This window comes from Stigmatopora argus, chromosome 6 (assembly GCF_051989625.1).
Source record: "Stigmatopora argus isolate UIUO_Sarg chromosome 6, RoL_Sarg_1.0, whole genome shotgun sequence".
Classification (NCBI taxonomy): Eukaryota; Metazoa; Chordata; class Actinopteri; order Syngnathiformes; family Syngnathidae; genus Stigmatopora; species Stigmatopora argus.
This window is the reverse complement of record NC_135392.1, coordinates 11912917-11938186: the sequence shown is the minus strand read 5'-3', so window position 1 is coordinate 11938186 and position 25270 is coordinate 11912917. Positions and strand designations below refer to the sequence as shown.

Below are 25270 nucleotides of genomic sequence, written 5' to 3'. Positions count from 1 at the left end.
GGTGCGACTTATAGTCCGAAAAATACAGGACTTTATTTGTTTATTTATTTATCTTTAGGGCAGGATGAATTTGTAGGTAGCAAATTCAGAGCATCGTTGCAGTATTTGGCGGGAGACCCTTGCGATGATGTTCAACGACAAGAGCCATTAATTATTCAAAGGTCTCCCTGGTTTCACACACGTCTTTTATTTCCTCTTCACACAGTTTTCCGCGAAACGGTAATACGTGACAACGGAGGTTCATCGCGAAGGTCGATGGCGAAACTGATCGGTCAATGTTTTCTTCAAGGATACTTTGACAAAGCATGGGAGCAAGGTGTGTGTGTGTGTGCGTCAAAGCACCACAGTGACCCTGTCAGGCTGATAAAGAACAAAGCGGCTTCGTTCGCTCTCAAGTGTGAACGTATAGCACCGGCAGTGTAGGCAGGTGAAAGGTCCGGTGTGTGCGTTAGTGTGGGTGATCAATACGGTTCTATTAAAGCACTTAGGCCTGCCGTGAGTTAGAATCACATCAAGAGGAAGGAGATAAGACACCTCGTAAGGCGAAAGGACATAGACCACTAACGAGGACTGGCGTGACGCCCAGCGCCCCCTTCAGACGATCGATAGCGCTCACCGTCGCAAACTACGTGTCTGCGAACGTTGATTGATGACCGCCACGAGATGCGTGCGTCGGTCATTTCGGACCTCATTCTAAACATAAAAAAAAACTGTTGCAGCTCAAGATTCCAAATAAAAGTGAATTTAATTTGTATGGTGCCATTAACGCTGAAGGGATTCCAATCCATTGTGATTGGGTAGGGCTGGGCTTGATTATTTTTACCAGTCAAAATGGATTGGACGTCCACAGTTGTCAATGGTAAACAACGAGTTAGTTATTCACTGCGAATTCTTGAGCTTTTATGGAAAAAATGTCCATATTCATTGTAACAATACAACAACAAAATCGTTCTCCATACATAGTTGTGTGTTCATTTTCCCTTATGCAACCTTGTTTTCCCGTTTCCAACTAAAGATGCGAGACACCGAGATGCCAGTGTTTTCACAGCAAATAATCTTTCTCCAAACAGTGGATTTTGTTTGGGTTGTTTATTTTTTTACACCTTTGTTTTCTTTTCCTCCTAAGAAAAAAAGGCCATCATCGCCTATACGTTTTGCTGTCAATATGTTTTCGGGTATCAGCTGGACGTGAAAAGTCCATATTGTTTTCCCTTTTCCACCTAAGGAATCACATTGCTGAAAGTAAATGTTGATTGCAGGGAATGAGTTGCTTATTTACTGCCAGAATAAATTAAGAGTATTGCAAAGAAACATATAATTTATCCCTGTTTATCCCTTTTTTCTTTGGTTCATTTCCTGTATATACCCTCGTTTTCCTTTTTTCACCTGAATGATGTGGGTGACGGTAGTGAAAGGCAGTGGTAGTCCTTGAAATTTTATCGAAATGTGCCAGTCTTTTTGGTAAAATAAAATATATTTTTCTGTCTCGCCACCCACAATCCACCTTCTTGTTCAAGGTCAAAAGCGTATACAACCAAACCTCACATTTTAGGTTTAAAAAGCAGTGTTGAAATTCGACAAACATGTCAGCCCTTAGTGTCACTCTAACTAACACAGGTCAGTTTGACCCGCAACATAACAGCAGCATTTTAATAGGGTTCTGGCGTCGAAAAGCTTCACTGAATCAACTCTCCTTTGCGCCATCCTGGACTAAATGAGATCTCTGTTGGCGACGGGCAATGTCGTTTTGATTGCCATTTCACGGCAGTATCTTTCTCCCGTGGCGGGCAGGTGAAGCTGAAGGATTCAGTCTTGCGACTGACAGCTGGGACACGCTTGTTAGCCATGCTGCCCCACATGCATGTTCAATCAATTGTTTGATTGTCACCCTTGCGATTAGCACAGACAATAGGAAGAGGTAGAATATCATTATTATATCAAGGATTTACTGGCCTCTCAATACTGAGCCCCAGTAGACCTGGACTTGGATTTAATGTGGATCATGCTAATCCTAATTAGAATGCATGTGTAGTCTGAGAAAGACGCTGACAAACATGCAGGTTAAACGTGGGGGTGTGCAACCATCAAGTTGGGATGAAATCCGCTATTGCATCAAGCTTTAGTGTAGACGCGACTCTTGTTTTCTTATCTCTTCGAAATTCAAACATGGCTTTTGTTTTACTTGATGACAGAAAAAATGCAAATATAAGGCATAACATAGGGTAAAAATACTCCCCAGCAAAAACAATATTCGCCCACTAGATTATATAAACAACCTTTTTTTTCTAGTTGTCTTGCCTTTGAATCATATTAGTTCTGTGAAAAATGAGCGCAATCAAAGAAAGTATGACAGCTCCAGTAGTACAAATAAAGTGGAAGAAGGAAAGTAATGCATATCTTTACTTGTATGCTTCAGTTTCAGATACTTCTAGTGGAATGCAGCAGTTAATCAAAATTATTTTTGGACTCTTAAGTTATTTATGCTTTTGTTGTGTTTTCTCTATCTGCTTTTGATTTTCCGTGTTCTTTTTTTTTATAAACACACGTTACGCTTTAAGAAATATACTTTTGTTTGTCCTTGTACTTTATCGATCCCTCAATGGGAAAATCCACTTTTCAATTCCAGCTCTGACATGAAAAAAAAACAACGATGGACAAAAAACACTTGACTATGTATTTTACCAAAAATACTTTTCCAGCAAAGGGTTTTGATTAATAGGATTATTTTTGCATGTGAAAATTACGGCATTTAGAGCAGGCCATAATTAACCACTAGATTTTTTTTCTGTACCATTAAGAAAACACTATTTGTTCATTTCCCCTTCATTTTATTTCAGATACTTTTTAGGTCACAAAGATATGATACTGGCATATAATGTTTTGATTCTAAAAATATCACACTTCTTGATGAGCGACAACAACGTCAGCATTATGAATATGACCACAAGTGAAATCAGAAAACATCAATACGGCAGCCGAGTCCGCGTTAGAGGAACCAAAGATGACGAAAAGATGAAGAAACAGAAATCTTTCATGTTAAGCCGTAGTACTTGGTATGCTTTGGCTGGGACTGCGTCGGAATATACGCCGTAAAATTAGAAACTGAAGACGACGTGAAAGTCAGGCCCGAATATCAATAGGCCCGTTACATAATATGACACAGGGAGACTGCACTCGCATTAGACTGTTTTATGGCCACATAACGACACTACTGGGATGCTGAGTCATGCACATGCAAGCAACAAAAGGCCAAAAAAGTCTCTCCTTTTTCTTCATCTTATAATAAAATGACTGAATTTAGATGCATACGCACTCAGTAGAACTCATCATCTAAAAACTCCTAAGCGCTACTAGTTCATGAATGTTTACTTTAAAATACAGGTTTGAACCTGTTTAGTGAAAACTTCTGTAAGAATACAAATTGGATACACCTACAGAGTTGCAACAATATTCTATTTTTTTAATTTATTTGTTAGTTTTGGACAAAAAAAGGGCCTTCAGGTATAGTAAAGTTGTTTAATGACCACACTCATAACTCAAAACACCCGTATTTTGAGTCATATTTTTGCCATAGTCCTGTTACAGTACAGTTTTGTAAGAATATATATTAGTGTGGCATATGTCAGGCGGTACGATGCTTGAGTGGTTAGCATGTCTTCCTCACAGTTCTGAGATGTAGTGTTCAAGGTCCAGGCTTATTGTGTGGATTATTTTTGTTCTTCCCGTTCCCCCGTGGGTTTTGTATGGGTACTCTGGTTACCTCCCAAATTCCCCCCAAAACAAACAAGCATTCTAGGCTAGTTGAACACTCTAAATTGTTGGTAGTGTCACTTAGAGTCCAGTAAATACCCGACAGGTCTCAGTCATTGTAAAAAGACAACACGGAACGTGTGAAGAAACTTAGTCATACTTAGTCGATGGTTATTTGGAAGCAGTTGTTGTACTTTTTCCTTCCCCAATACAAGCCCCCCCTTCCCTTGCCTTGCTTGCCGACTTTAGAACTTGATGGCTAAATGTTTTGTCATTGAACTTGGCGTACGAAGTAAATATCCGTACATCTGTCACTGGCACGGAGCGGTTCAAGGATCCTCAAGGCTACTTCACCATTTGGAAAACCGATTAAATTCGAGTGATTGATTGAGGTAATTATTAGAATTTCTTGCAGTACGTAACTCTGAACACGGCACTAAAAACAACCGTTACAATGTTGAGGGCATGCGATTTATGGAACCATAATACGGCGAATGTTTAGTGTACTGTTTGTACGTAAACTGGGGCGAACAGTGCAAATGGGTTTTCAACCTTTTCTGATTCAAGAGACTTGGCTAACATGCACGGTCAACAGATCAGGGATTTGGTTAATTGTCAGAGAAGTCGAGCGCGTCCACGCAACTCAGAAGACCCATCAGTGAATCTGTGTCGTGTGACAGAGATTGTTGTGTGTTTGTATGCACGCCAGAGAAGTGGAATTTTCCCAACCTTCCATTTCAAGCATGTTACGGTACAGTCTTTTTGTCGACGCACATGAGATCTGCTGATGCAGTGATCAAAATTTGCGACCAACACGCCTCTCCACACCGGAAAAGACCGTTTTCTTCTGAAAGAGGATTCTGATTGTGGCAGCGGCAGTGCCGTCTTCTGGGCAAAAGGCACGTCTCTCCTGGTTTGATTCAGGCAATTGGTTCAAGTCAGCAGCATTATTTAAATCTGGCGTTCCCGTGTCACCCATTCATGGGTTCCTTCCGCAAATAGATTACCAAAACACGCGCAATAAGTCGGGCCCCTTTGCTTGTGTATAGCTAAACATGAACTCTGTCAAGATATCTTTAGCATTGTTGCTAAGCACCCAACGCATCTGTTAGCTGCAAAGCCGCACTGAGCCAGACATTTTTCATTAACACTAGCAGACCGCAAAATAACATTACATCTGTGGTATTTTTGTATTTCTGAAAGACATCACACACTATAAGGGATTCAGTGACTTTTCCCTTCGATAAAACAAGTCTTTCTACTGCAACAGTATATAAACGAACTTTTCTTCTCTCTATTATTATTCTTTATGATTTAACCAGCAGCATTTGAAGAGACTGGCTGATAACTTCAAAAAAAGCTTGTTTTTGAACAAGAAGAGGCACAGGCAGCAAACTTGTTCATTCTCTCAGGCATGAAGTAATTGCTTTGGCACTCCAACACCCAGATATAGCGTGAATCCTCAATTCAGTCAGACATGGCGCACCCAAAATCGTCCTTTTTCAAGGCGGCGCACGGAGAACTACATCAAAACGTTAAAAAAGCGAGTGCGGCAGACATAAATCCACGAGGTCCAGGCCCCTATGAAATTCCAATGATTCATACAGTTTGCTCCACATTTGGGTAATCCACTTAGGTTCAAAGGCGCTATGCAGATCGCGCCTCATAAAAAAGTATATTCCGCAGTTAAAAGCCTCCCAGTGATACTAAAAGAAGCGTAACGGCGGGAGTTAAAAATGCGGGGGTGCGTGTCAGGCGGTATTAAATAAAACAGACAGGTAAAACAATTCACGAAACATGCAGAAGACAGACGGAACAAAAGCTTTTTCCGATGTCGACTGCTGAGAATACGGAGGGCAAATCAGCTTTTAATTGAATTAAAGTATTCAGAAAAGACTCATTTTCGAAGCTGTAAACCTGCTGAGCCGACAATCAGCCTTGTAATATTTTTATTTAAAAAAGGCTTCATTAATATTGGCGGAGGGTGAACTATTCTCGGACTTTGTTCCTTTGATGCACTTTGGTGTGAAAATCTAAAGTAAAAGCAGTGGAAGTTAGAGGTGAGATCTTTAGCCCGAGACCGAACCCGGCCTGACCCAACCCGAATTAAAATCATTACTTCGGGTTTGGGTCGGGTCAGGCCAGGCTTCTCTCTCGCTGAAAAAAAAACTATACTAAAGCGATGTCTGGTCACTCTCGTCACGTACACGCCACAAGAAGTTAAGGATAAACTAAAGACAGGAAAACTGAGAAGAGAAACATACACGGGTAACAGTGAGTTTTGGATAAGCTACACATGGATTGTTGAATATGCTTGAGAAACTTGCGTTGGCTTTGCTGAATGTAGTCAGTGTGCCGCTTTGCTCTCATAGCGGGCATTTAAACAGTTGAAATCGCCAAACATCTACCGTATTTATTAGAGTATAACGTGCACCCGTGTGTAATGCGCACCCGTGTATAACGCGCACCCATAATTTGTGACAAAAAAATGGTATACATTTTTTTTCAGTTTTTCTCAGCTCACACCAAGTATTGCACTGGTAACTGGCAAATGCTGAACACATGTCGCCATGTCAAAACATTTATTCACAACAAGGTACGGAAATCTGGTGAAACAAACTACTACCAATATGAACAAAATTCTCAAAGGGAATTTACACTTTTAAATACGTAGTCTGATTCATCATCATGATAGCAATTTCTTAATATGCAGAACATTTTGTATTAAGAGGGAAATCTGTATATTTTTGCAAAAATTGTTACCGTTTCATGTCAAACTTGGTGGGCGCGGCTTCTAGCGAGGAGCGTATCATAGTCCTAAAATGTTGGCATTTGACTCTTCAAATAGTTGGCGATTCTCTTGTTAGTCGTGCTATCCCTAATTGACAGGTGGCCCTCCAAAGCAAACAAGAACTACAAAGCGGCCCCCAACAAAGATGAGTTTGACACAGTAATTTAAAGAACTATTAATTCATTCGCTATCACTGTCAACGGTAGCCAATGAGTTAGTGAAACCAATCAACTTTAGTCTTATTTTCCCTTTGGGGGAGACAGAAATAAAAGTTTCCCAACTCATTAGGCTGCTTATCCTCCTAGGTCAGATTACTGGTTGACAGAGCTGAAATGAGTTTTCCTGTTTCGCCCGCTTTGGTTGATCTTTAGAGAGTGCAAACAGATGAGTCAGCTCTGCCGCCCTGCCGAGCGTTGGCGCTTTTGACAAACCACTCATCCAGCTATTCATCTATCCGACGCAAGGACCGGTTTCTGTACAAGCGCTTTAAAGGTAGTTAGTATTTGCGTTCACAAAAGCCATGCTGTGCATTTTTCCTTTTGTTCGCATCCAATTTTACACTCTTAACAGCGTGAGAAAGCGGCGGCGTTTGTCACCATCTCATTTTCTACTGAGCGCACTCGCAGGCACGTTGGTCGTTTTACTGCTGATTTACTGTAAGCACTCGAATGAGCGCTCTTGACTGTTTCCATCCTTGTCACGCTCTAACAAGTTCCCTACTGATGAAAAGTAGTTTTGTGCCATTTAGTTGTCATTCGGCATTATAATGGAAAGAGGGGAAAAAGAAAACCATTCAAGCCTTCACATCCTGATTTATCTTGTAAATCTTGGAGATGTTCATTAAACTTCTCTCAGCTATGAATATCTTCGTCAAAGTAAAAACCTTGAAACTGATTCTTGCAAATTCAGTTGATCAGTAAAGCTGGCGTCTTGTTTTTTTTAAATTATTTTTTTTACAGTAGAATCATCAAGACACGTCTAATAAACCAATTCACTAAAATCACATTCATCTTCCACAAAAATTTGTTAAAGTCACCCGAAATTAACAGTGACCAATAATAGAAATGATCCAAAATGACCCAAAGCAAATTGCAATTAGCTTAACGTGACCTAAAATGAACCGTGATTCATTTAAACTTAATGAACTGGCTTTGAATGATAATATTTCAGTCCCATTCCTTCAAATGTGATTGGATCTCTAATTTCCGTCAATAGCAACTGACAAGTTATTAATTTTCCCAGAAATGTCCCAAAATGAATAGAAAGTGACTGAAAATCTAGAGAAAGTAACCCAAAGTTTACAATTTCTTTAGTTCTACTTTCTGGTCCCTACTTAAATGTTTTTACAGTACATTTGAGTTCTATTTCTGCAAGCCTGGTGAGCTTAGCCGAGTTGTGGCTGCCAGCCAGTAGAACAACTCTAACGAGTGCGCTCTTGAAAGGCTTTTCAAGGCACGATCGATAGGCCACCACGCCGAGCCCAGCCACACGCGTGCCGACCTCAAACCGCAGAGCGTCGGCGCCTCTGTCCGCCGCTCGTTTGATCTTGACACGCGCGGCTATAGCGCTTATCTGTCATGTCTGGTCCGTAACGGCCGCCGCCGCACGCCAACGCCGTTGCCACGCTCTTCATCTTTCAGCTCCTGCGTGTTTGACTGACTGACAGAAAGACAGCGTACGCAGAACGCTCATGCCTCGGAGGATGTCAGTTACTGTTGTTGAGTAGATGGAAAGTCTCACTATCACCAGTTTCTAAAAACTGATTGAATGATTGAATCTCGTCAAAGAGTTTATTATTTTTATAACGGCTTGCCTCTGCATAGTTGAAACCGGTGATGTTTTCAGAGTTCAGGATTGCAGCAGACTCAATGGAAAACAGTAGGACAGACTCGTTTTTTTATCGTTCGACGAGTTGGAAAATGCTTTATGTGGCAGTTTGCCTCTGCATAGTTGAAACCGTTGACGTAATCTAAGGGCAGGATGGGCATTACAGGGTATATAACTCAATGGAAAACAGTAGCCGAGACTCGTTGTTGTCATGCGACAAGATGAAAGTGGGTCTGAGGAGGAAGTAAATCTCGAAGAACATGATTCCGCCGAGATTTTACAGTTCAAACCGAGGGCATAAAAACCCTAACCCTGCGTAAATAAGTGAAGGAGAAAGCGAGTGCTTGAGACGGATGCATGTTTCATTAGCATCGAATCTAGTGAATGGTAAATATCTTTCATTTGCATCTCTCGACTCGAAAGAGAAGTTCAGCAGTTGGAAAAACGAATAATTAATATTACTAATCTGAAAACACAGATTCTTTACTAGTACACTTTAGGCAATGCCGGCGCCAAAAACAGCACCTACAGCTTTGTTATTTTGGTTCACGTGTCATTGTTAAGATGTCATTTGTCACTAGGTCAAAACAGTCTTCTGTAGATGTTTTAATCAACAACAATTTAACAACAGAATAGGTTACTTACCAGCTGCTCCACTTTGTTGTTCTTTGTCCTCAATCCACTAATTTTACCACCGAGTTGGACGGAAAAAAATAGAGGCTTATCTCACAGTGATAGGGTTGGAGCAATTTCCTCCACAACACATATTAACCATTGTTCCATATGCAACGCTTAACAACCATATTCCCAATAAATACGATTACATTTCTTGGAACAATAACTAAAATGTGGGCCGCCACTGCAATTAAACTTAAAAGATGAAATAGCCCAGCATCACTTTTAATACAACGCTGGCTCTTGGCCAACAGCAGAATTGGATTAAAACTGCATTTTGTGCTTTTTTGCTTTATTTTATAACCTTTTGTAAACAACACTTTGCTTACTATTTCACAGTTTTTAAAAAACAATCATACATTTATCACAACCACCTTTGCGCTTGTCCTTCAAAAGCCTGCGTTTGTTTACCATCTATACCTCGTAAATCCTAACCTTATTATAATTGCTCATTTGTAGTCAGCACAAGCTTATCAGCAACTCTGCATCAGGTAGTTTCCTAACAAACAAATCCTGCTCTATCTACGGCCTCATAGTTCCTCACCGGAGGAAGGCTGTTGAGCAAAATAAGTGAAGTAAAAGCACCAGCTGTGAAATGCTAGCCTCCATTTTTTTTTTCCGCCGCGCGCCATGACTTCCACGAGAACGGAGCACTGTGGCGACTTGTCCACACTCGGATAATAAAGCCAACGACCAAGGCGGAGCATTGACTTTACGAGAATGGAGCGCCAGAGAGAATGTAATAGGTTGAACTGCCGGAATTCTTTCGGAATGAGCTTTTTTTTGTTTTATCTAAGGTTTCTCGACGTCCTTTTTTTTCTTAGATGGGCTATTAAAACACAGGGCGGGTACTCATTGTCTTTTAATGGTAGCTTGAGGTGGCATGCAATTCCATTTGGAGTCTAATGATAATAAAGGTTTTATTCGCTGGCTGTCATTCATGGCGCCAGGTGTCCAATTCATTTTGACTAGGAGGAGTGGGTGTGAATTCTCTTTTTAGTACGGCGGATAGAACGCCTGAGGGCTGTCAATGCTAGTGAAACTAAGGTTGCCACGATTAATCAAGTAGTCAGTTATTAATCAGTTATCAAATTAATTGCTATTGATTTTGACTTATTGGCAACATGAGCTAAAAAATAATAGCAAATATTTAATACTAATAGTTTAATGCTTGCTAATAGCTGTTTGTTCCTGAAGACCTTTGGGATTCTTTAAGGCTACAAAGAAACGAGAATTTCTGATCATTTTTTTCTAAAACAAAGTCAATGCTAATTTACTTCGGCGGACCACTCCAATTGACATCCTGGGCCAAATTAAGCCCACGGGCTACAGATTTCACACCAGTGATCTGAGGCCTTAATTATTTAAGCTAGGCTGGGTGGACCAACAAACAAAAATATGGCGGAATATCAAAGCAGTCTGTTGATAGCGGCCGATCTTTTTGATCACTTGCACCCGAAAATGAACAAATATTGAGCACTGCACAAGAATGAAGCTGTTGCGGCCATTGAAAAGGGGGCAGCCTTGAATCTCCTCCCAGTTCTCACTTCCAACCAAGCGTGGCCCATTAACAGCACTACAATTGACTAACTTTAAAGGAGGCCTCTCTAATTGGAAGATAAAGGAAGGCTTTTAGTGTGTAAGACCCAATTACTGCCACACTGTTAGCACTTCTCCCCTGATTGCATTCATTTGCCCGAATCGCTATCATCGTCCTCCTTTGGTTTCTTTTAAAATCCACCCCCCCCACAAAAAAAAACAAAAAACACCATGTTCCAGGATAGCTGCGAGAAACTCATAAAGTGTCGAGGGCTAATGGGTTTACATTTCAGTTGCGATTAGAGGCTCGGTGCTGGGATAAAGGCGACCGACGGATTCTCTTGGTAACGGCGTTTATATCTAACGAGACACAATAAAACGCGAGAGAATAATAAGTACGGCATTTGCTTGGCTGGAAACACTGAGGCTCACAGAGTAAACATACTTTATTTCATTAATGAGCGGGTTGCAACAAATTTAGTTGTGTTAAAGGTGATCCACAGGGCTCAATCTTAGAGGCCTTACCAGTTTGAAACTATCATGTTTGTTTAATTATCTAGTAATTTTCTCTAGATATAATGAAGGCAAAAAACCAAAACAAAACCAAAAAAATAAGACAGAAAATTTTTACATTAATAAATTCAACAAAGTATGAAATAAACTCTAACTCGAAAATTTGTCTCAGGCATGCATAATTTTTAAAAAAGTTTAATTTACCAGGTAAATATTACGATTCTTCGAAATGTTTAAGCAAATATATTGACAGTGACATGTTAATGTTCAAAGTTAATAATAAAAATGCACTTAACATAATAGAAACATATCACAAATGAACTCAATCCAGTTTGTAAAAAGAACTGCCCTCAATTGAAGGTGAACATTAGCCAATGGGCAGCAGTGTGTTCCTCTGCAGAAAAGCGTTCATTATTTTGAGAGTTAAATAACTCAATTTGACACTAATTTCCATTAGCGCCTTAACCGGTGTGGAAAAGCAACAATTTGTATTTGAGCCAAGACATCAATGGTGTTCCACAGGACTCAATCTTAGAACCCATGTAGGTTTCAAACTATCATGTATAAATGTAGCACCTCAAAACTCAACATGTTCTCAACTCTGATAAACTTGTATGAAAAGGAGCATTGGGATTCTTTCCACGTCCGCACATAAAAAGCATCCAAGGCCACACACGGCCACTCTGCGCTCATCTATACAGCTGCCATTCAACGCCGCTCGCCCCGGACGTTTGACGGTTTTCTAATCTAGGGAGCTGCCATGGCGAGGAGGGGGCCCGCCTCACCTCTGTCAACCCCCACGGTGCATCTCAAGCAGCATCCGCGTCTCCGTCTCAATCTCCGGCCACGCCGACACTCGGTAAACACCCCGACTCGCTCGGTGGAAAATGTTAGGCTGAAGGCGAGCGAAGCTTCTTAGGTCATCGGCCACCATTGACGGTGGTGTTCGTCGAATCGTCTGGCACTTTTTATCGTTCTGTTGCGAAACGCTCCTACTTCAAATTGATTAGACATCTATTGCCGTCAATGTTAATGAATTAAACCTTTCAGGGAACGCAATCACTCGGCTATTCAAAGACATTTGGTTATTAAAAAAACTTCAATACTAGCCATCTTTTAGTGGATCGATATGTTATTTTTACTTAATCATAAGTACCGTGTTTTCTCGCATATACGCTGTATTTGTCGTCCAGAGAAATGATGACTTAATCGAGGGTACGGCTTACATGCGCACAAATTAGACTTGACATGCACGAAACTGCAAGGTGACAAAGACGAAACGCAAGACAATGCGGCTGATATGGTAATTTGTTTTCAAATAGAGAAAATGGAAACAGATAAAAGGCTTTACAAAATGTATTTTGACGTCGAATGAAATTCAAGAAAAAAAAACATATCTTGCATAAAACGTGAAGAAAAAACTCACTTGTGCCTGCCATTGCTCGCTCAAGGCCGCGCCATCTTACCTAGGGATGACAAACTAGACCGCTACGGACACACTTCCTGGTTGTACTGCTCACGTGACTTCCTTTGTGAATTTTTCTACGTGTAGGTAACATCATTTACGACTGTGCAGTCCAGCAGACGATCCTTTTGATTCATACAGTATCTCAGAAATACCACGTGCGATGATTTGTCTTAAGATTTTCCCTTCAAAGTCCTTATTAAAACTATGAATAAGGTGAAAATTGTAAATCAGGGGGCATCTTACACAAGACAAATTGTAAAATTCAACAATTTTAAGGCTATTTTTATACGCGGAGGCGGCTAATATGCGAGGAAATACGGTATATTTATGCATTTATGTTATGTTAAAAACGTTACATTAAAATGAATAAAAACTGAACTATAGACTGGTTAGCAAGTTTAAAAAAAAAAAAAAAAAATAGTATTTAGCCGCAAAATCTCCTGTGGGCTGCAATTGATCTCTGGGTCGCAGGTTTAAGACCCCGCCCTATACGAATGCAATTAAAAAATATATATAGAAGGACAAAAAGTGCAAGAAAGGGTTAAGATTCCAACAGCACGTCCACTGGTGCTTGCTTTTAAACAAGATCAAGCATATAATGTTGAATCCCGCCATTAATTTGGGCTCTGGAGAATCTCTCTTTTCATGCGTTAACACTTTAAAATGAATAAGAGGGCAGAGCAGCCCAATGACATTTGCATATGAAAGCTGAAAAATAATCAAAAAAAGGGAGACAAAAGCTCTATGAAGCACAAAGTCTAGCGGGAGAGGAAGCCATTAGGGTGCATCACACACTTTCACAAAGCTTACACCATAAGCAAATATGGAAATATTGCACTGAATTTCAAATGAGAGCTTGTGCACAGTTGCGTGCCATTAATAAGGCCGCCTGGCCCTCGCGTGTACGAGGCTGTGCGCCTACCTCAATATCAACCTGACAAGTCATTTTGATCACAATTTGCAGGAGCCACGCTGCTTAATGACTTGTATTTAAAACTGTAACGGGTTCACGACCCGTAAACGGTACTGCCGTAGACCTTTTTCTTTTTTCCTACCAGATGCCTCCCGGTGCATCTCGCAGTTTTTCTTTTCCCTCGTCAACATTTCAGCGTTTGCCCTCGCAGTCAAAACAAGCTGGAGCTTTTTTTTAAACACACACATATACACACTTGCCGTTCAGGAAAAGAACATGGTTCAAGTATGGTCGGTCAGAGTTGAATACCCAAAAGATTAGGCTTTTGTTATGTCCCAAAAATCATGACTGCAATGTTACGAACATTTACTCCACATGTGTCAAAGTGGCGGGCCGGGGGCCAAATCTGGCCCGCTGCATCATTTTGCGTGGCCCGGGAAAGTAAATCATGAGTGCCGATTTTCTGTTTTAGGATCAAATTAAAATGAAGAGTATAGCTGTATATTAAATTTCCTGATTTTCCCCCTTTTAAATCAATAATTGTAATTTTTTAACCCATTTTTTCTGTTTTTAGTTCAAAAATCATTTTGTAAAATCTAAAAATATATTTAAAAAAAGCTAAAATAAACTTTGGTTTAGACCTATAAAGAACTGAATATTCAGGGCTTTTAATCCAGTTCTTTTAATCTATTTATAAAAAAAATCTAAATATTATATCTAAAATGGTCCGGCCCCCGTGAAATCAAGTTGATGTTAAAGCGGCCCGCGAACCAACCCGAGTCTGACACCTTTGATTTACACGATGAGTGTTTTAAGTTATCACAAAGTGGCTTCTTTGAAGTACACTGTATTTTACATTTGATAGGTTTATTAATTAGTCTTTAATAAAACAGAGAGACATCGTTGGCATACTCTAGCTACAAACTTGCAAGGAGAATCATTCCCGGCTCGTCCTCGCCTCTGGGATATTCTGAAGAAACGACATCCTCCTCTGTCCATTTTGTCAGCGCATAATCAAAACACTTAAGGTAATCTGATTCAAACAATTGCATAAACTAACCGAATAACACCATTAAGGTAAAAAAAACAACTGCATACAAGGTGACCCGAGCGGATCGGAAACCAAAAACAACTGCGTAAGAATTTGCACAAATAAGCATATAAGGTAAACAGAGCGACAGTATTTTTAAACAATATGCGAGTATTTTCGGAAGTTGATTCGATTATCGCCATCTGCCGGAATCCAAGTCAAAGCAATTTAAGAGACCTTTGTAGATCTTCATTGCAAACTCAGATCAACAATCCTTGGCCTGGAACGTGGTGTCAATAGTCCTGAAAACAATTAAATGGCCTCGAAAACAGCTGCGGGGGGAAGTGTCCTCGAGCTTGCTCGGTCCCAACTTAAAATATAGCCCAAATTAAAATATAGCTTCATTACCTATTAATGATTAATGAACATATCATAAAATCCCAGAATAACCCCAAAAACATTCAGATTATTTTCCACACCTATTTCAATTTGCAGTATCTGTGTTTAACGGGTGGAAATTATTGGGGGTATTTTGAATAATGAGTACTTTATGGGGTATGTTTAAAAGTACTGTTTAGCATTGTTATTGATTACTAAACTTGAGAAATGTCATATTTAACCCTTTCATACACGAGCGTATGTATAAAGAAATGCCATCCAGGTATGACATTTTGCAGCTATATTTAATTTGGCAAAAACTTTCAAAGACTAAGAGACTTGGAGGTATTTTTAATAGTTATCTCAATACTTGCTTCCAAAAGCATGTTCAAATACAGCTTAAGGATGCAAACCTTGATGTAAAACCTTCTGAGGTGAGAGTTTGTTCGTGAGCGTCTTGGAATGAAAAAATCAAACAAGGTTTCAGATAGAAGATAGAAGTCATACATTTTGTGCAGAGGGTGTCAAATTGCAGTTCCGTATGAATAGCTCCAACTCCAGTTTGATCCCGTTGGTCATCCAAATTCACAACCAAAGCAGTTCATACGGCCAAAAGCTACTTGTTAGCGTGCCCACATCCTCTCTAGACCACTTTAACCTTCAGCCCTTTCTTCCCTCGCCACTTTTTAATGACTAGCTAATGAATGTAGATGGTGCTCCGGGGTTTTGTATTAATGCAGCGATGTGAGAGCGCGCTGTGCTGGGGTCATTGTCCCGGTGAAAAGTTCAACGGCTTTGGCCAAGGGTTAAGAGATTGAGTGCTAAAGATGTTTGTTTGTTGGACCTACCTTGATTTGACCTCGCCGGAGGCGGGCCCGATTAGTGAAATGTGATGCTGCGCTCACCACCAATAACCAGAGTGACAGTATGAATGGATGGGCGAACGGCGCCGACATAAACCAGGGGGATTAACTGATTTAGCAAATATGTTTGTAGTCATACAAATGGGATTTACAGGAACACTGTCATTGGCAAATGCATGCATCAATAGTGCATTTAAGAATGGATTTACACTGCATTGTCCAAGCAACGCAATCCAGAATTTTGCCTCCAAGTGGCCCATGTGCATCATGGGAGCGTGAATTAAAAGAGAACATAAAAATGCCATTTCAATATGGGAGGTATAAGTCATTCAAAGTGACTTTTCTGATATCTTTGATGTATGACAAACACACCATGGATCATTATTTAAGCACATTTTTCAATACTTTAACTCAAGCGAACCGCTAACCTTAAATTACTAACAACATCATTAATGTTAGGTGAATTTGACCTAATAAGCCTCAGATAAAATACCTCAATTTCTTCAAACTTCAATTGCTGTAAAAGTGCAGTACTGTGCACCAAACTTTAGTACCATTTTAAACGTAACACTATACCATATCACCATATTTTTTCCTCCCACGTCCCAACAACATGCATGCTGTCCTAATAGTACGCTAAAATTGTCCCAAGGTATGCGTAATTGGTTGTTCTCTTTGTGCCCTGTGATTGGCTGGCAAACAAATCAGGGTGGCCAAAGGTGGCTGGGATAAACTCTGGCACCCCAGTGAAAACAACTAACAAGTAACATTGTCCAATTTTGACATATATCATTTAAAAGTCACTTTTGTTTTTACATGAGCACAGAATAACTCTGTAAAAGTTAGGTGAAACTCATTTTGAACTGCACCCATATGGACACTATAGATGAAAAAGCAAACCCTGTGCAATCTTATTATGCGGAAGGAAAACGAGTAATATTTGTTCATTCTGCCTCAGCTACTTTTATCTTTTCCTCACATAAACACACGCACGCCCATATTACCTCCAGGTACAGCCTCTCCGGTCATGGATGCAGGCCTTTTTTTGATCCTCCGTCCGATCAAAGTGTTCGGCTGGTGAGGCTTTGGCTTTCAGCGACCGTCGTGCGATGGGAATGAGGCTCATTATTTCAATGTGTATTCACACGTTCTGCCCATCCGCCCCAGGACCAGGCCATCTATCCATTAAAGGAAATCACTTTCAAAGGGCTTGTCCTTCCCCGACCATATACACACACACACACACACAACACTCAGACTCAATGAAGGAGGATCTCCATTACTGTACTGGCAGACTAAAACTTTTCCGCTGTTGAACTGTTTAATGTGCACGAACGCAACTTTGGGCTGAGCACACAAAGCGGAGAAAGAACTTGCTAAATGTAAATAGAATGCTCATCTCATTTTCTGCACCGCTTTATCCTCACTAGGGTAGCAGGGGGTGCTGGAGCCTATCCCAGCTGACTTTGGGCCAGAGGCGGGGGACTCCCTGAATTGGTGGCCACCCAATCGCAGGGCACAAGGAGACAAACAACCATTCACGCTCACACTCATAACTAGGGGCAATTTAGAGTGTCCAATCAGCCTACCATGCATGTCTTTGGAATGTGGGAGGAAACCGGAGTGCCCGGAGAAAACCCATCCAGTCCTGGGGAGAACATGCAAACTCCACACAGGTGGACCGACCTGGATTTAAACCCAGGTCCCCCTCTGTGAGGCCGAGCTGCCCTATATAGAATGCAATATCTATTTATGACAGTAAAATGGGGTCAACGACAGTATAAAGAAATGTGGTATTTAAAAAAACCCAAAGAAATACATTTAAAAAAAACAGATGTCTTGCACTATCAATGGTAGTCATTGAGGTAAAAAAAATAGAATTATGTCTTACTCTGGCCAGGATGCACCATCAATGATAGCCGCTGAGTACATCACAGATGGTTTGGCATTGATAAAGTGACCTTTTAAAAATTGGTTGACAGATACATTTATGATTTACTTTAATGTCAATGCATCGTTGATGGGAACGTCACCTCAACCAACATGGCCTTTGGGTGGCGACCAAAAAGTCTGAAAGGTTTTTTTTTCATGCTTCTGTCGTGAATTCAATTGGCATCCAATCCAATTGAAACAGAAAGGTTTGCTTCCGTACCTCTCACTTTATATTGGATTGGACATCTATTTACACCAAAAGGAGGGAATTATTTGAAGCAGTGTCTGACCAAACCGTGATTGGAATGACATTACATTTGAGTATGCAGTGATGTAGAATTAAATGAAACAGAGTTGGGTGTCAAAATCGGTATCAGGAAGCAAGAAATGGCGTCACTGTAACAGTTATAAGTTGTAGACGAATATTGCCTCAAAAAGAGGAACAAAATCATGATACGTGGAGTCATGCAGAGACATACCGATGTGGCTCCTGTGTGACGTCGCGCTGCTCAGTTGCCCCCAAAGAGTCACAATGCAGACACTCAGCAGCAGCGCCTTTCTGCACATTCCCCGCAGGTCCCGTTCCTTCATTCTGCTACCAAAAAAGAGAGATGGGTCACTCACGGTCAACTATTCTGCTTCAAACTAAACCATATTCCATTTGAAGGCAGCATCCCTTGCAGACTTTCTCTTGTCAACTATTCAAAAAACTGCAATGTTGTGATATACTACAAACACACTCATATTGAAGATGTCAAGATTTTGGGAGGCCTTTAGGGTTAAACAACGAGAGGTGGAGACATTAGCCAAAAATGTTACTCGAGTAAACAATGCTGAGACTTACCCCGAATTTACAGTGGGAATAGCTGCATCACGTCTATAAAAACATCTCAAGTCATTCTCTACCTGTTGCGAATATTTGCGGAAATCAGACAAAGGACATTACGAGGGCTATCATGAGAATGCGCAATTTTATATATTGGATTTGTCTTTTTTTTCTGCATGAGGACATTACAATCTCAAGAAAAAAGAAAATACTTTTCAGGAAAACGGAAATTATGGACAGACTTCGCCATCCTTGCTGACAATAGTCCTGTAATTCGGAAAGCAAATCGGATGTTTCATTTTGTATCGCTGCTCAACTTCCTTTTCATGACGTTTTTGCAAATAGTCCACACCGTCCCCAAAAAATAGACTTCTGCATGACACCCACCACTTCCGAGACGGAAATGCAATCGTGAACCTCGTCAGATTGATTAGTATGCTTGAGAAAAACCTGCGATGTTGTGAATGCAGCCAGTTTTGTCCCAGCTGTTGGCCGTGTAATCTAGCCTCTAGACCTTGAAAAATGTATCAAGAGCAGTCCCCTGTGTCACAACACAACCTCAAAGTCCCCCGATGATGGCAGAGATACTCAGGAGTTGGTCAAGTGTTTTCAGTCTGGGTTGTCTTTGGACGGTAGTGCTCTCCACCTTCGTGTGAGAGGCCCGCGGAGAGCGCAACACAAGCGGTCCAATCAGCATCTTATCTGGCTGCCAAAAACTCGGCCCCGCCGGACTCGCGTGAGAATCAAATCACAGCTCTGACTTTGAACCGCGTTCCAGTGCTACATTTCAAATTAGTCAATTTTTTTGTTCCTTGCAAGAATCAGCAAATGAGCCGATGGTAATTTGTCTCAGTTTTTGGGGGGGTTATTTTTTTGCCTTGAATGTCTTTGTACTGACTGCCAGAGACTGTGTTTGGAGTTAGATAAGAGAGATGGGAAATTTTATAGGGGGATTCACGATTGCTGATTTTGGAACATGACCATGCATTGCTTGGGGGTACAAGTCACGGGTTGTGGAGTTTCAGGGTGAGGGCCTTTTTTGTGGGGTTTTGAAAAGTCAATACAATTGTCGTAACATCAAAAAGTAAGTACTTCAAAGCTGCAGATTCTCGAATAGCTCATCAGTGTCGCATTAAATTGACACATCATACGTTGTTGCAGCTTTATGGAGCACGGACACTCTCATAAGGAACACACCCACACACATTTTTGATGCACACACACATCTGACACCAACACACACATTGTGGGATTTATAAACACATCTGACATGAGACACACATTTGCACACTTTATGTTGGCCGATTGCTTACACTTAGTTTTCAACTTCCGTTCATTTATCACCATCTGACAACCAGCAAAATTAGGAAATTAAAACTGCCCCGCATATTTCTAGTTGGAGCCCTCAAAAATTTCAGTCAATGTGAGCCCAGTCGTGTTCAGGTGGCCCGACGGAGTAGGCTTATTAGAGAAATGATTTGGGCAGGCGGGCGAGTCGCGGAGATCAGGTGGCTCATCACGAAAAATCTAAACTCATTTACTGATACTTCTACAGCCTGCGTATACTTTGTCATCTCTTCAGTTAATCAAGTCCCTGGTTGATCCAATTACGCTTCTGTGCAGTATAGATAAAAGTCACAATGTCACAGCCTTTAGGAAAACTCAATGGAAAGACGATTTTACCCTGAATTAGACTTGATGCAAAATGAGTGCTGGCTTTGTTAGATATAATCGCAAACAAATGCCAGACCTTTGTCGCCACACAAGTAAAATTTTGTTCTTATACCGCCTCTAGATGGAGCTGTGGTAGTAGTAGGGAATCCGGTTATAGTGTAGAAGTAGTAGCAATAGTAGGAGTGGATAAGGTTGTGTTGTATGTCAACTAGACGACTCCGTGCGAAAGGGAATTTCATACAATGATTAACCAATACTGATCCATATATAAGGATTGTGCCTTATAGTGCGGAAAATACGGCGATATAATATATAATAATCTTCACGTCCGAATATCTTGACTTCGTACAGGAACACATCGAGTTACAAGAAGAAGAAAAAACATGGCCGCTCTTAACGTTGCATTACATTTATAAGCTTTAGATCAATGATGTGAAGCTGATGTGATATGAATAATAAAAAAAGCACAATTAGCTCCGGATTGATGACCCGTGCCGAGGCTTTATTATAGCCGTGGTCTATCTGTGCCGCCGTTTCACAATCTTGTTTTATTTTCAATTTATGCTTTGTAAATGTATGCTTTATGTCGCTGCCACATGTCACTCTTAATGCATTCAAGGTCTTGTCCTTTAGCTTTGAGCATGGGCTCAATTTTTATCTTTTTAGTTCATAGACTTTGTTATTTTGGATAACAAGCGGGCACAAGATGGTTTACTGGAACGTTGATGTCGGGGCAAAAAAAAACAAAAAGCCATGCTTTGATCGCGACCTGTTTTTGTTTTGAGAATTCTCGCCGGTACTCATTAGAGATCGCTTGTAAAATAAGATTGTATTTGTAACAAAACTTTTAGTTGATGAAATTTCGGGTAAAAGTAACTTATGAGAGTAAATACGTCATTGTTGTACTTGTAGAAGCAACTTGAAGTTTGACCAAACTGTATTTATTCACACCACTGAAAACAGAACAAAGAGGAAATGTACAGTACCGCAAAAAAGGCATGAAAATCTATTGTTTTTACATGTAAAACAAACTACTGAAATCCTATAGTTTCCTACATTGATTGGAAATATTTACTGTTTTAGAGGCGACCTCTAATTTGTGTTAAAAATTTGAAATGTAACAAAATGTAGTCTGTAATTAAGATTAATTTGCAGGACATATTCAATAATCCATTCATTCGTTTTCTCAGTCTTATCACAAGGGTCGCGGGGGGTGCTGAAGTCAGCTTACTCTGGGCAGCAGTCAGTTAGACGGACGATCAATCAATTGGTTGCCAGCCATTTTCATCATTTGCTGCAGGCTGATAAAAACTAGGCAGCGGCCGCTAGTTTGGAAATCCCTATTTTTTCGGTAGAATACCGCCCGCCACGTCGTCCTCCTCCCCAATTTCACCGTGCCCCACTTGCGATGATGCATCGGGACAGCTTTCTGATCCATGCTGTGTTTTCGCGCGTGTCCAGTGGCGTGGACCATGCTGAGAGGTCAGCGTGTGACTCAAGCAGACCTGACTGCAACACCATGGAGGAGGGCAGATAAAAAAATACAAATAAAAAGAAAGAGAGAGAGAGGCAAGGGTGGCAAAATCAGACAGAGGAGCTAGCCAAGTGTGTCAGAGCACTCAAGCAGCACCCAAAAATCTAACCTCTTCCTCCACATTGCCCCAGGGGTTTGTCCTTCCAACAGGTCTGAGCCTAATATTGGCTCGTGGAGCTAAATTCTGGGGCTTTTCTGCTCAACCACCTCCAAAGTAGCCGCATATGAAGCGAGTGCACCAAGGGAGTACAAGAGCCAAGACCCTAACACCTGCTCTAGAGTTTTGCACCCCTGTCCGCTTCCATTTAGTGCAGCCAAAGACGCAATGGGAGGCGGCAAGTCACATGTTTTGGCATTTGGGCCATTTTCGGGAGAAGACATTTTGCTAGTTAAGCCATGTTTTATGCTTGGACATGCATATATACGCCTTAAATATTGTCAGATTGAATGATTTTTTTTTCATAGAAAATAATAGTTTTAGCATTGATACTACTTGTGTTTCCCAATACAGTTAGTTAAAAGTAAAAACTTTCAATTTTTGTTTTAGCTAAATGAAATGGATCGGACGTTTCAAAACCAACTTCCATCTTTCATAACCTTTGCTTCTGATGAATAAGTTAAGTTAGAGCTAACTTCTCAATCGAATCCATTGGATCAGCCGCCATCCTTGAAAGATTTAAACAAAGTACTGTCCAGCATAAACCTGGACATAGTATGGCCGGTACGCGGTCGATTGGTCGCCGGTCTTTTGGTCGCCCGGAAGGTTATTGATAATTACCATTTAAATCGTTGCTCAAATTCCCTAAATACAAACTGTGAATTACTATTTAGTCATACTTAATGCCCTATTAATTATTAGGCTAAAGAAAAGCTCCAAATTTCCCGGACTTTTATTATTTTTTGTTGGAGAACTTGTTAAGACCCTGACGTCCCTTCCTAAGGGGACAACTCATGTACATACAAACTCTTATACACTCACACGTCCGCTCAGTGAAACTGCTCAGGGCCATTGTTGGCTTTTATTGACGCGTAGACCATGTTGTTTTACCTTGTTTTGTCGCCGGTCTTTTGGTCGTCGGTCTTTTGGTCGCCGGTCTTTTGGTCGCCGGTCTTTTGGTCGCCCGTGGTTGCGATCCGGGCGACCAAAAGACCGCGACCAAAAGACCGGCGACCAAAAAACGGCGACCAAAAGACCGGCGGCCAATCGACTGTACACTAGTATGGCCGGCCTAGAAATCAAAATACCAATTTTTTTAATGTAAGACAGATTATTGAATATTTTTGATTTGCTTTGTTCCTTGCATTTGTCAAAATCATCTAAAAGATGAGTGCCCACCCTCTTATGGAATACTCTGCTTTCCCATACCCTGTAGCACAGGGTGTGTGTGGTCCCCCTTCAGTGGGGACAATAGCTGTGATTTTTGCCAATCTCTACAATAACCAGCACATACCACGCACATGTACTCCGTGGACGAGCGATTTCCAGCCGAATTGGGATGACTGCGTGATCAGCTAAGCGTGTCGCCTAAATCCCCGGATGAATGCGCCGAGAAAGCGACTATTTCCATAAAGTGATGGAATTTCCCCCCGAGCGTGTTTTTGTACCTCCAAATCTCGTGCAATCCTGCAAGACAGCTGCGGACAAGAGAACAGAGAAGGTGGGGAGGGGGTTGTAAAATAAAAAAAAATGAAAAAACGAATTCCGTGTCATGAGACGGCACGTCGGGGGAAAATGGAGCGCGGCAAGGAACAGAAGAGCGACGCGCGGATTTCGGCAAAAATCACAACTTGGGAGAGAAAAGCCTGTGTAATTTGCCGCCTAATTAACAGGGTGGCATATGGCGCGCTTGGCGGTGGGTGTGTACGCAATTACAAAGCTGTCGTACATGCAGGGAAAATGAAGAATCGGAAAACAAAGGTGAACTCGTAATACTCCAAATGTGTTCAAACATCTTTTCGGAACGCTGCATTCATTTAACGAATCTATGCTGTTGCATCCTCTACTATTTTCGGAAACACTTATCCTCACAAGGGTCGCGGGTAGTGCTTGTGCCAAGCCCAGCTAACCACTGGCACCAGGCAGGGGACACCCTGAATTCGTGGCCAGCCAATCAGAGACAAACGACCATTCGCACTCATGCCTAGGGGCAATTTTAGAGTGTTCAACCTGCCTACTCTGCATGTTCTTGGGATGTGGGAGAAAACCGGAGTACCCATGAAAACCCACCTAAGCTCGGGAGAACATGCAAACTCCACACGGTGAGGATCAACCTGGGATCGAACCCTCGATGCAAGAACTGTGAGGCTGACGGGCTAACCACTCGGCATGCATCACTAAAAATAATCATTTGCACCTTCAGGCTTGCTTTCACAGAACGAGGAAACAGGTGGTTTCTCAGAACACCTTTTTGACATTTTGATTCGTCAAAGCCATTTTTACAGCTTGAAAGGTGTTTTGTCAATCATCTGGCGCAGCCTTGAGTCAGTCGTATTTATTTTAGTTTTATCTGAACGCAACACACTCCAGTGCATTCACGAGTGCTGGGTGCATTAAAATCAGCAACAGGTAGACCCATTTAAACAAGTAGGTCCATATTATTTTGCCTCAATATATAATATGTCCCACGACCCTTGTGTGGATAAGCGATGCGGAAAATGAATGAATGAATGAATATCTAATATGTTGTCAACCTATAGGTGCCACTGCCACATTTGTATTAGAATGCTAGAAACTAGCAGCTTACAATGTTAGATCCCAAAGTAATTGTTGGTTCTATTTATTGCAAGTACCATAAAATAAAGATAAAGAAAAAAACACAGCATTCCATCAACAGTAACTTCCCCAAATATCAACAAGTAATTTGACCCAATTCAAAAGGAATTGACCCAAAACTAACAGGAAGTCACGTAATACTGTTGCAAAGTTATTTTGGGAAAATGGTGGGCCCCTGAGATGAATGAACATTTTATAAATGTTCTATTTATTTTTGCTGTTTTGAACTCCAGTGGCACATAAAGCTGAGACAGTAATACCTTGAGATATGAGCTTAATGTGTTCCGGGACCGATCTCATATGTCAATTTACTCGTATCTCAAATCAATTTTTCCCATAGTTAGAACTAAATACTAATTAATTTGTTCCCACCCGCTGAAAAAAACACCAACAACAGGATATTACAATGGAAAAACATATTTTTATTGGTTCTGATTAACCATGTACTCACAAAGTAACAACTACCTATCTAGTGGTTATGATCTTTAATACTAAAATGTGACGTTATTCAGTACAACCCGGAGTATGTGGAGGGGAGAGAGAGAGAGAGACTTGACGAACGCACGTAAAAAATGGGTACTTGGACGTTTGGTCGCCGGTCTTTTGGTCGCCGGTCTTTTGGTCGTCGGTCTTTTGGTCGCCGGTCTTTTGGTCGTCGGTCTTTTGGTCGCCGGTCTTTTGGTCGCCGGTCTTTTGGTCGCCGGTCTTTTGGTCGCCCGGAAGGTTATTGATAATTACCATTTAAATCGTTGCTCAAATTTCCTAAATACAAACTTACATATCT

The 25270-nt window shown here is 41.1% G+C and overlaps 1 protein-coding gene across 2 annotated transcripts in view; it reads right to left on the bottom strand.

Annotated features, from left to right (window-relative positions):
• The window catches only part of tafa3a (TAFA chemokine like family member 3a), a 64856-nt gene that overhangs the window by 11804 nt on the left and 27782 nt on the right, over positions 1–25270 (bottom strand). The window contains exon 2 of one of the 2 annotated variants that reach the window (XM_077603940.1): positions 18159–18274. In XM_077603940.1, coding sequence (XP_077460066.1) covers positions 18159–18270 — 112 coding nt within the window. In that variant the 5' untranslated portion in view covers positions 18271–18274. The remainder of the gene's footprint in view (positions 1–18158; positions 18275–25270) is intronic. The other variant, XM_077603939.1, reaches the window with a different exon arrangement.